The 12,160-nt window shown below is 45.3% G+C and overlaps 1 protein-coding gene across 5 annotated transcripts; it reads left to right on the top strand.

Moving 5' to 3' along the window:
• Window positions 1-6,055: 6,055 nt before the first annotated feature.
• TMEM100 (transmembrane protein 100) lies at window positions 6,056-11,690 on the top strand. 5 transcript variants are annotated; one of them, XM_079799142.1, is made up of 3 exons: window positions 6,056-6,172; window positions 8,872-9,036; window positions 10,439-11,690. In XM_079799142.1, the coding sequence occupies exon 3, from the start codon at window positions 10,504-10,506 to the stop codon at window positions 10,906-10,908; it is 405 nt and encodes a 134-aa protein (XP_079655268.1). In that variant the 5' UTR covers window positions 6,056-6,172; window positions 8,872-9,036; window positions 10,439-10,503; the 3' UTR covers window positions 10,909-11,690. The 5 variants fall into 5 exon arrangements, with proteins under 5 accessions (XP_079655268.1, XP_079655271.1, XP_079655269.1 ...); XM_079799145.1 differs by lacking the exon at window positions 6,056-6,172 and adding an exon at window positions 7,429-7,453; XM_079799143.1 differs by lacking the exon at window positions 6,056-6,172 and adding an exon at window positions 8,227-8,437.
• The last annotated feature ends 470 nt before the right edge of the window (window positions 11,691-12,160 follow it).

Consider the following 12,160-nt stretch of genomic DNA (forward strand, 5'->3'; position numbering starts at 1 on the left):
TAAAAGAAAATTCTTTGTACCAGCTTGTTTCGATATTCCAGAGTTTGATAATTATTCCAAGACATTCTCTAGTGTGCCTGTATCCTGTGTGTCTGTGTGTGAAAACGTGTGCTCTGGGGCTGAGAGGGGGCCTCATCTGTGTCTCCGATGCCCTCCCAGCTTCTGCATGTGTCCTGGTCCATGTTTACTGGCTGTAAATACCATTTTTATACTCTGCACCAAAGATCTGCATGATTTGTACAATGTGCTTTATTTCTGCTACTAGTAAGTTCATGAAGTTTCAACTTGCAAAACCAACTTTTGATAACAAACCAACACACACACACACACACACACACACACACGCACACACACACACGGCAAGAAAAGGACTTAGGGCAGCGGCAAACTCATTAGTCAACAGAGCCAAATATCAACAGTACAACGATTGAAATTTCTTTTGAGAACTAAATTTTTTAAACTTAAACTTCTTCTAACGCCACTTCTTCAAAATAGACTCGCTCAGGCTGTGGTATTTTGTGGAAGAGCCACTCAAGGGGCCAAAGAGCCGCATGTGGCTCGTGAGCCACGGTTTGCCGACCACGGACTTGGGGGAAACGGTGGGTTAGTGAATTTTGTGGCTGGAGAGGTCCTTGTCCCTGGGGTGTGTTGTGTTTCGGGTGAGAAGCTGCAAGCATCATTTTCTGTCTAAAATGCCTCTCTTTGGTTTAAAAAAAATGGAAAGTTTCTTTAATAAAAGTTTTACTTGTTACAAAAATACTCAATAAATACTTACGTTTATTAATTAGATGGAACCTCTGGCTAGATCTACATGGTATTTATCCACTATCCAAAGAATTCCAGCAAAATGAATAATTGAATGTTTAATGAAATGAATAATTAATGTACATAGCACTAAACATCTGAATGCTTCGAAATCATCCATTGGAATAACCATCTGAGTTTTCAAGTTTATATCTGCCTTCAATGTAGAGTCATTCTTTCATTTATTTGTTCATTTACTTGGCAAAGACTTTCTATAAACACACACACAACTGTTGATATTATCCTTCAGGGACTTATGGGGGACTTTCCAGTCAACATGATCTTCGTAAAGTGCAATAGGAAGATGTGTTTACATTGCATGAGGTCCCAAACGACATTCTAAAGAAATCCATAGCGGACTTGTTTTGCCTCTTTTTAAAATCATTAACTCATAGGGCAATATAAAATTAGTTATTGGCAAGACAAAGGCTGCTTTTCCACAGGTAAAGTGGGGAAATTAGAATTTTCTATATGATCTCTTCTGCATGAGCAGTGCCTTGGAGCGGTGATTCATGGGAAGAGAAAACATTTTCATTCCCAGAAAACATCTCTGGGGTGCTTTTTTCTACTCTAGGCACTGTATAGAAAGAATTACATAGCTATGTTCTTATTTTCAAGGAGTTTAAAATGGAACTTTAAAATTTAATCAATATATTCTTTGCATAGAGTCAGTACAATTAAAGGTTCAAATTAGAATGCTTAAAATATTTATGTTCTTGTCTATGCAAAAAGTTAGCAATCTCAAATCATCAGTGTATACTGCACCTGTGTCTGCAATCGTCTATAAATGCACAGAGTGAAGTGAATTATAAATTCATTCGTAAGTGGGAGATTCACCTGCGAGCCTATGACAGCATTATTTGGCAATTCAGACAATGCTTCACAAACTAGCAGTTGGGTAGTAACACCACTTTCTCTAGTATTTTGCCTCTTCACTGGAGAAGTGGATACCTATGCTAACAAAATCAAGTTCACGACCTCCACTGGTACCTGCTCCTTGTCCTGGCCTTCTATTTCTGCTGACAGTATCACTAAGTTATTCATCACTGAGGCTTTAAAACCTTACAAATCCCTCTTCCTTGGTCTCCTCCCCCTTGACATTCATTGCCAATGTTTGCTGATTCCCCCACTGCAGTGACCTCCAACTGTTAGGGTCACCGAAGGAGAAACGCACAAGGCCAAAGTGGAAGGGATTATGAATTTAATAGGTCATCTGGATACCAGATGGGCTGAGCCCCAAAATGGCACCAGCCCCCAAAGACAGGGAGGCAGAGGTTTTTAAAGGACTCTACGCGGGTTTTTTTCTGGGCAGAGACTTGTCTGTGCAGGTCCGGATTCTGGGAAACTCCGGAGGGGAGAGATAATGGTCTTAGCAAGTGGAATGTAGTCTAAGCAAGTAGAATGTCCATTGTGAAGTGGCCTACAGGTCAGTTCCCGGGGGAGGGGATATCTATTCAATTATTTGAGCAGACCTACCACCAACCTGCACGCATGACTCAATATCAGGCCCTGACTCATCTCACCTAGACAAAGGTTTCCTAACTGATGGATGTCCCAACTGTATTTTCTGCCTTCCCCTTTTGACTTTCCCATAGTGCATTTCAACACTCTAATGCCAGGCTACTTTTGATAATGCACAGAGCTGACTATCATGTCATCTTGCTCAAAACGACATTGGTTTCCAAATAAATTCCAAACTCGATGTCGAGGCAATCATCTCACCATAAACCATTTCCAGTCTTATTTTGACTGCTCTGCCTGCCCCTGGAGATCTAAAATCCAGCCACATAGGCTGGTCAAAGCTCTGTGCCAAAGGACTGGCACTTTCCTGAGCTATGTTTATATACAGGCTGTCCCTGCACCTAGCATCACCTTCTCTTCTTTCCTACTCATACCGACTAAGGCTGGTCTGCCATGAAGCTTTCCTTCCCACCAAGAACGGATGTAATCTTCCCTGGGCCTCCCTGAACACTTGGTTATTCCCTCCAGCAGAAAGATCATAGACATTGGTGGCCTGTGGCTTCCCTGTCCTAGACTGTAAGCTCCCTGAGAGCAGAGATCTTGCTTGTTTACTGTTTTGTCTCTACTGAGCGAGAGCATTGGACAAGTTTCTGGTGCCTGGAAGGAGTACAATAAATATCAGTGGAACCAAAATGTTCCTGGGAGCTGAGGAACGGCCTGGGTAACTTCTGAAATGTTCCTACAGCCATGACACCGCCCACAGACTCCATTGGTACCTGGCTTGTGTCTCAATCCTACCCAAATCTGCTTAGTAGTAATGCAGCTCTACTTCAATACCCACATGTCTATGGGCAACATCAGGGTTCATCATCCTAGAAGCAAGAGGGACTCCCTTTTCAGAACGCTTTTCCAAGAATAAACCCAGTGAGAATATGTCATCCTCCACCCAAGAAAATGGACTGTAGGTTAAAGTTAGGATATGCTAATAACACTTAATCTAATAAAAATGAATAAGCAACAGAGACCTCATAGTACAACATAGAAGAGGCCCCTGGACTTGAACCCTGGCTTTGCCTCTTGCCCTAGTAGTGGATCCCAGGCAAGTATTGAACCCTGCTGAGTTTTGGTTTCTTCATAAGTAAAATGAAAATACAAATATTGGAGATAGAGCTGTATTACGGGTGGTGCCTGTTAGACGTTTGATCGGTGTTCCATGGTTCCTTTCCTCGTCAAACTGAGCCTGTGGGCTGGGTCAACTCAGGATGAAGGAGCCCAGGAGTTAAACCTGGGACAGTGACATCTTCACCTCAGTTCTTTCTCCAAAAAATGGAAACAGCAAAAACTACTTGTTGTGAAAAATATACTGGATGTTCCTCTTGCCCAAGCACAGAGCTTAAAATCTATGGTTTCAACTGCATTTTTGGTTATTTGGGGAAGGGCCAGCACTGATACACCCACCCTGTGTGAGTCATTTGAAGAGCAGCACTGCACGACCGGGATCAGGTCTGAGGTTTATTCTGCTCGATGAACTTGGAACAAAGAAAAGCTAACTGACTCTTGTGGGACGGCATAGGTCACTGGTGTTTTACATGTGGCAGGGCGGTTCCAAATCGCCCAGCACCAAATTGATGATGAAACCAAGAAATGATGTGCTGATTAGGAGTCGACAGGTCACACGATGTGCACATCATTTTACGGACAGAACAGGGACATTGTCACCAGAGGCCAATGGGAGGTCGAAAGGCATCCTATCAAGTATTAAGAGTAGCAAACAGGTGAGTCATGGATGTCTCTTCTCTTCCCTTCCTGGGAAAAGACGAGTGTGGTGGGCTTCCTACAGGCCCCTGAGTCCATGACCCCCTAGCCCAGTGGTCGGCAAACTCATTTGTCAACAGAGCCAAATATCAACAGTACAACGATTGAAATTTCTTTTGAGAGCCAAATTTTTTAAACTTAAACTTCTTCTAATGCCACTTCTTCAAAATAGACTCGCCCAGGCCATGGTATTTTGTGGAAGAGCCACACTTCAAGGGGCCAAAGAGCCGCATGTGGCTCGCGAGCCGCAGTTTGCCGACCACCGCCCTAGCCCACTGGGGGAGTCTGACCCAAGTGCCACGCCCTTGTCTTGGGAAGCTGTCAGCCCAATTTGCTGTAACCCTTTACCGCTGATCTTCCTCATCTCAGGCCTCCGAAGAATAATGTACATAAATGTAAAGGATTATGCACGCTACTTGGGAATGTATCAGGGGCGTAGCATTGTCAGCAGAGGTTCAGATTTTGAAACAAGAAAATCAATTCTTCTCCTCTGAGGCCAGAATGACAGTTATTGTTGAAGTGAGAGATGATTTACTTAGCCCTTCCAAAGGTCCCACTGTGTCCTTTGATTTCAGTGACTCTTTTTGTTGTTTTGTTTTATGTCATCTTTCATAGTGACTCAGAACAAAACGGGTAAGAGAATGGTGACCCGGATGTGCACCTAAAAGATGTATGTTTTCCTGTCTATAGACACACGGATTTTATGAGTTTCTGGTACCTGGAAGTTGACCAGAAAATAGTGAAATACATTTTATATCTAAGGTATACCCACTGTTCCTCTTGGTACTACCAGATCTCTCTTTAACATCCTAGATCTCAAAGCAAAGTGCCTCGGGGGAGGGGAGCAATAATAGCATGACTGCTATCCAAAACGAACACACAAGCACAGATCCCTTTCCCCAATGTCCGTGATTTCAGAACATAAATGCAGACACACCCTTGAAAGAAGCCCTGGAACGGAGAACCCTGGCCAGCTGCCTGCATCTCACTGAGTCCAATGGGGCTGGGTGAGGGCCGAGATCAAAGGCACGCAGAGGCGGGACGGGGGGCCAGGAGGACCTGGCACCTTCAGGGCTGCTGGAAAGGGGCCAACGCAACCACACCAAGCGAAAGCAAACCGAGAGTCCACGGGAGCCAGTAATCGAATGCACATGGCATTGCTCCTCACAGAGTGTGTTTGTTTCCCAAGGAGCAGTTTCCAGGTCTTCAAAAGCATATGGCTCCGGGGCAAAATCAGAATGTCCGCCTTTCGGACCCAGAGACTGAAAAGCTTTGGCTTCCACTGAAGGGAAACAGGCCCAATCTCCTCTTTGTCCTGGTCCTTGCCATGCCCCTGCCCCCTTACCCGGCTATATCCCCTCACCTAAATAACTTTGTTTCTAAGTAAACCGAGGTTTGTCCAGTTTGGGGGGAGTTCTCTCTGGAACAGCAAGTGTTCCGGGTTCTGTTGTTTATGGTGCCTTAGGTGGAAGGTGGTCTAGTCATTTCCATCCTTATCTGCTCCCCGTCCTCTGATGAGGAGCAGATAAAACCACTCCTCTGCTGCTAGGGAGACTGTCCACAAAAAGCAACAAATGCCATTTTCACCATTAACCCTTCTCGTTCTCCACTCCTCTTATTACTCACGGGTTTCAGGGAAAGAGACTCATTTACCGTCCCACTCCCCATCCCCCACACATGTTCCCAACCCCACACCCACCTAGACGTACAGAAGGGGAATGATAAAATCTTTTCTGCAGGTCCCAGGTGTTACAGAGGGATAGTAACAGGATGGGGCTTTGGAAAAGGGAAAACCTGGAAAAATGAAAGCCTGGAAAGAGAACAGAAAAAGAGAAAAACAAAGAAGAACGTTCTTTTCAAACTTGGTTCCCTTTTTTTAAAAAAATATGCATCGCATTCTCCTAGAGAGAACTAGAACACAGTACAGCAGCAAGGAAGAGATTTCCTCTCGCCAATTTTTCTCCGGTCCCTTAACTGTGTTTAAGCCTGAGTACTTTGTTCACGGTCCCTAGGGCAGTGATTTGCATCTCCCTGGCTGGGTTGCTGCTGGCCAGGGCTGGCAGCTGTCTCAGTTCCACTCTGGCTGGGAAAGGTAAGGATCTTTGCCTTGCTCTTTGAAAGATCTGGGAGAGAACTGTTGAATGTCTGAGGAGGGGTGGAGAGAGGGGGTTAGAGATGGAACCCGTTGATTGGAAGCTTTCTGAGAGGTTCTCCAAATGTAAAGGGATCTCCTGGAGCCCGGTGCTTTAAAAAGAGCCAGAAAGCTTTGCTCTCCCTTCTGAAAGCAGGCTTGCAGACAGAAGGCTAGCTGCATTATGGATGAGGTTTTTCACTGTGGGGGCAGGTGTCCCTTTAAAAGTTCCCAGGAGTGTTTGATATCATATTGGCACGGAGTAGAAAAAAAGGGGCGGGGGTGCATTCAAAGGCATCAGGCGCCGATCACTGGGAATTGGCTTTGAATTTCCGTCTGAAGAGGTTAAAACTGCCTGTGCGTCCACGCTAGAGTGGTACTGCTTATTCTTCAGGTACCATTTCTGCTTGATCCCAAGGCTTCCGACTTGTGTGTGTTTATCACTGCAAATCCCCAATTATCTGCTTAGGCTCTGGAGATGGGCAGCTGTGAGTCTAGGCAGGAGAAGGAGGGGGAATATGACACCTGAGGTCTAAGAGGCTGAAGAAAGCTCTGCTGTTACAAGTAATGACAGACCTGCCCACAGGCTCCTGGGCTCACGGATACACTCCCTGCCCCTCAGTGTAGACTGGGCTGCAGGCTCCCCAGGAGAAAAGGTGTCTCTGGCTTCTCTCTGGGCGATTCGTGTACCTTTGACTTTGGTAATGGGGCAACGTGAGCTTCCGCAGGATGAGGTGATATTCTGACCTTCAGTGGGGTTATCGGACTGTTTAGGGGAAGGCAGCCCATGCTAGGAAGTAGACAGGAATTGCCCCCAAAGGCAAGTTTGCAGTGGGCAGACAGCTGCTCTTATAAGAGAGTCTCAAGAATCTCCAATTTATGTAGCCAGTGACCCCCACCCCCATCCCAGGAAAACGATGGCTAGTACTGACAGGGCTGGCTCTAGGTATTCCTTATCTTCAACTCTAAGTATTCCTTATCTTCAACACCACATGACAGCCTCTTCCTGGGTGAGGATGGGGGCAGCTGAGGCCCTCCAGGGATCATCCTCCCCAGCAGGCTGGGATCCCTCCCCTCAGCCTCTTCAGGGACTTGTCAACTTTATGTTGCAAAATGAAGCCCAAGCCCTCTCTGGCTCCATTCTAGAGAGAAAAGACCACTGGTCCCTCCCCCTTTATGACAAAATCGGCAAGGTATTGTTGCTGGATGAGACTGGAAGGAGCAGGCTCTCGTAGAACAGAGGTGAGATGCCTGTGAGTACCCAAGCCCTCTGCCAGCATTTAGAGAAATCTAACATCGGAGATTTCAAAAAAGGGGGGAAATATTTCCTGAGATTTAATCTAGGTGGGTAGATTTGCTGGATTTATTAAAAAGAAGTTATTGAAACTTGTATAGATTATAAAATAAAGGATGGATAACTTTTAGCTGTACAAGTATAGAGGCCAACTTATAATAATCTCCAGTATTATCCATTTTTTCCCCTCAAAAAGATAACCTGGGGCTTTAAGATTGAAACAGCTTGTCTAATAAAGTATAAACTGATAAGGCCATTTAGGGAGAGGGGTGGGAAGTGCGTCTTTAACTTTATTGTTTGAGAGGGTGAAGTGTTATGCCCTAGGTGTCTGAATGTTGAAAAGATCTTGCTCCTTAAAGGAGCCGCACATCCTTACAGGGCAGGACCCTGTGACAGACCCATGAATGAAAATCTACATTTAACAACCCCCCGACCTTGTGATTTTTATGCTCGTTAAAGACTAGGGTTCGAGCCAAGGAGTTCTCTCTTTCTGTGTGACCTTTGTCAGATTACTTACCCTCTCTGGGCTTCATTTATAAACTATCGGTAAACTCAGGTATAAACTCACTGGTAAACCAGGGAGCAGTCATGTTCATGCGGGCACACTGCACGTGCCCAGCCCATAGGAGAAGCTCTGCAAATGACAATGATGACGATAATTTCAACATGACCCAAGTGACCTCCTCCCAGAGGTAGTAAGTCATCATGTGTAGACCAAGATGGCTCGTTTTCCCTCTCAGGGCAAACATCTGCATCTCCCCCCGCGTTTCTAAATGAATTAACAACAACCAAGAGGGTTTAAGCTGCCGATGGCCTGCACACACAAGTCAAGGAAGAACACCGGGGAACCTAGGAACACAGATTGGTTTGCTGGCTGAGAGGCTGAATTCAGCTGCCCGAGGACTTCGCAGCTGCTCCTGCCCCCCTAAAGGGTCTGTCCCCCGGGCTCTGTCCCCTCGGCTGGGTTTGCAAAGCGGACTCAGGGATTTTCTTCTGAAAATGCCTGAAGCGCCCGAGGCAGGTCTGGCTGGGGAAAACATGAGTAATGCAGCACAGTCTACTGAGTCAGTGCTGTGAGAGAAATAAAGTAAAAGCTGGCTCCTGTCTCTAGGGACTCGGGAACGATTCGCACTTATCATGTCAACTGAGCAGGGGGGGAGCCAAAACTCAGAATCCGCTGGCAAGGAAAAGAAAGAAGTGAGGGGGAAAAAGTGACAGGGAGGGGCTGTCAGAGGGGGAGGAAATAAAAGGAGAGAGAGGGAAAGACAAGCGTCATTTAGGAACAGAGGTAGAGTGAAAGAAAGAACTCCAGGATCCGAAACTGACCATATAATTCAAGATATTTGTATCTTTTCTTTTTCCCCAGAGGAAATAATTTCCTTATTTCATTGACGGACATGCTGTTACGGGCTCTTTTCCCAGAAGCTGACCAGAAGAAGCTGCGGCTCTGAGGTTTCTCCCCGCCCCGCCCCGCCCCCCCCACCAAGTGGAGTGGTTTCCTGGTAATGGATTGCTTCTCCCTGAGAAACGCGTAAGTAGTTTGGGGACAGACCTTCATTTTCAGATTAGGTTACATCTCAGCTTTGGGGTGAAGATTTTTTTTTTTTCTTTCAGACATAATCTCAAAAATCCTTTTACTGGCTCAGCCAATATTTAGGGTGTCATAGGACAGCAGTGATTAATTTGGTGACTAAAATTTTTATGCAAATAGATAATTCATATATTTAGCTTCATTGCTCAGGGTTTGATGTGAGCTTGAATTTGTTCTCAGTGGAAGCTTAATATGTCCCAAGTATTAATCATTGAAACAGCCTCCGTAATCTTCGTTTAAACTGCATAACTTAGCTCCTAGATGGCTTCTGAGGGACAAAAAAGCATGATTTAACGTGTCCGAGCGGCAGACAAGAGTTTACACTGATTTCTCATAGACAGCATTTCAGCCAGATGCTTTTGATGGAGTCTCGGGTTTTGTGCAGAAATGTTCACATTCAAAATATTTACAGACATGCATCGCAGAAAGTCTTGTGCCTAAGGGCATGGGGACAAAATGAACTTGTAAAACTTTCCTGAAAACCTAGCTTTTTTCCCCCTCAGCACGGTACACACCATATCAACAATCCTTGTTGAGTTGAATGGAAAATTTGAAAATTACTCTAATAGTTAATCATATCTTTAATGCATAAAAGTGTCCAATGATAACCTCCAAAAATTGTTGATTTTCTTTCTTAATTTTTCTCTTTCCATTCCTTTCACATGGATTGGAGGCTATTGCCACATTTGAGATCCACACATCTTAGCCTCATTGTCACTGAATTTTTACTGAACCGCATCCACACCCAAGTCCCAGGACACATGGTGGCCTGTGCTTAGTAGTCACACTGTAAAGACTTGCTGACTATCTGGCTGATGTAGAAGAACCTCATTGGTACGCTGGCTTCTGGTCTTGACATTGGTTCAATGGGCAGTGAATGGGTGAGAGTTTGGAAAGAATGCGTGTTATGCCCGGAAACATTGGCAGAGTCTAAGTTGCTATGAGTCGTGGAAAGAACTGTGCGAAGTATTGTTTATAAAGTAGCCTCCTTGAACGAAGTCTCTGGATTCGGATCGAGGTTCTTCGGTGTGCTTAGAGGAAAGAGAAGCAATAGGCAAGGAGGAAAGGCTAGTAAAACATTAGTTGACTGCCAGGGTCTATTAAACACTGCAAAGTGCTTCCTGCTTTTTACATCTTTGTTTCTTTATGGTGATCTGCTTTATCTTGCTTTTTGCCCAATGCAAAAAGAATGCAAAGCATTAGAAATAGAAATTCGGGTTTATTTCCACGTGCATGTTCCCCTGCAGAAAAGGACACAGCGGTGTCTCCGCACCTCTTTCCTGTTCCTTGCAGGGATCGCTCTCCTGCATTTCGCTGACATCTCCCGTCTTCTCCTCCACAGCCTCCACCCTGGTGAGAGCCCCCAGGTCTAGTCTGTGAACTCAGCTAGGAAACACCGCTGTCAAAATGACCGAGGAGCCTGTCAAGGAGATCCTGGGAACCCCAAAGTCTCCCAAGCCAGGGACAACGGAGAAGAGCCCCAAGAGTGAAGTCGTGGTCACCACGGTCCCTGTGGTCAGTGAGATTCAGCTGATGGCCGCCACCGGGGGTACTGAGCTCTCCTGCTACCGCTGCCTCATCCCCTTCGCCGTGGTGATCCTCATCACCGGGGTAGTGGTCACTGCCGTGGCTTACAGCTTCAATTCCCACGGCTCCATCATCTCCATCTTGGGCCTCATCCTTCTCTCCTCGGGACTCTTTTTGTTGGCCTCCAGCGCCTTGTGCTGGAAGCTGAGACAGCGGCACAAGAAAGGCAAGAGACGCGAGAGTCAGACAGCTCTCATGGCAAACCGGAGAAGCTTGTTTGCTTAGGACTGAACGAGACCAAGTGCGGCCTGAGGCGGAACATCCTGCCTTCCCTGCGGCAGCCAATTCACCCCGCACTCCTGTGGGAGCGGTCGGACTTGGCACTGGAGCGGACTAGGGGAATGGGAGCGGATGGAGGAGGGGAGGGGGGCAGGTCCTCATGTGCGAGAAATGACTTGCATCTTCTTTAATGACAAACTTAACTCTAAGGGCTATTGCTCAGATTGCAAAATCAGCTTTTTCCCCCACATTAAACCTTGTCGGGGTCATGGGAGGTGTGCAGCGTTAGACAGCATTTGGTTCACCTCGGAAAGGAGCCAAGAAAAGATGAGAAAACAATTGGATGGTTCTGGCACACCAGTGACCCGCCTCCACAGGGAATAACCCACAGGCGTAAGAAGCTGTATCATAAAAATGTGCTGCCGAGAGTCTCCATGGCCTTGGACTTGGCACGCTTCTATGAAATTCTATGATAACTTCTTTTTTCAATAAGTTGATTGTCTGGCACCTGTTTTACTTGTTACTCTCAGTAACTCATGACTGACTGGTGGTACTTTCTCTTGAAGAATAAACTAATATTTTTTATGTTTTAACATTGGACAATGTTAGATGATTATAGCGATGTATCAAAAGTAAGAAAGAGGTGAAGGATGTAACTACCAGATGACATAGGAGAGGGGATTAAATTAATATTAAAATAACCCAATATAGCACTTTTGATGATTTTTATATAAAAGTTTAATGTACATTTCATTCGAAATAATAAATACTCATTGCTGCTGACACTTCTTAAATGGCTGTTGCTGTTGCAGTTATTTTATTACAGTTCCAAATTGCCCGTCTTCCCTTGCCTCATCTACAAGTGTCTCAACTCTATTTCTCATAAGTGGGCATGTTGCTTCCTCCTAACTCAACTAGAAGATTTTTATTTTATCTTATTATTATAATTTAATCCTTAGCCAAAGATACCCTTTTTTATTGATTTGAGAGAGAGAGGAAAGAAGAGGGAGGGAGAGAGAGAAACATCAATCGGTTGCCTCCTGTAAGCACCCCAACTGGAGGTCGAACCCACAACCTAGGTATGTGCCCCAACTGGGAGTAGAACCTGCAACACTTTGGTGTACGGGACAATGCTCCAACCTGCTGGGAAACCCAGCCAAAGCAACGATTTTAATTTTTTATAGATCATTTTTTTTCATGACTTCTATAGAATACTGTTAATTATTTTTACTAGATAGTAAAGATTTTTATGCCAATA

This window comes from Cnephaeus nilssonii (genome assembly GCF_951640355.1).
Source record: "Cnephaeus nilssonii genome assembly, chromosome: 19".
Lineage (NCBI taxonomy): Eukaryota > Metazoa > Chordata > Mammalia > Chiroptera > Vespertilionidae > Cnephaeus > Cnephaeus nilssonii.

Bases quoted from the DNA above. Each gene is read 5' to 3' on its own strand.
- TMEM100 (XM_079799142.1), top strand. From the start codon at position 10,504: ATGACCGAGGAGCCTGTCAAGGAGATCCTGGGAACCCCAAAGTCTCCC.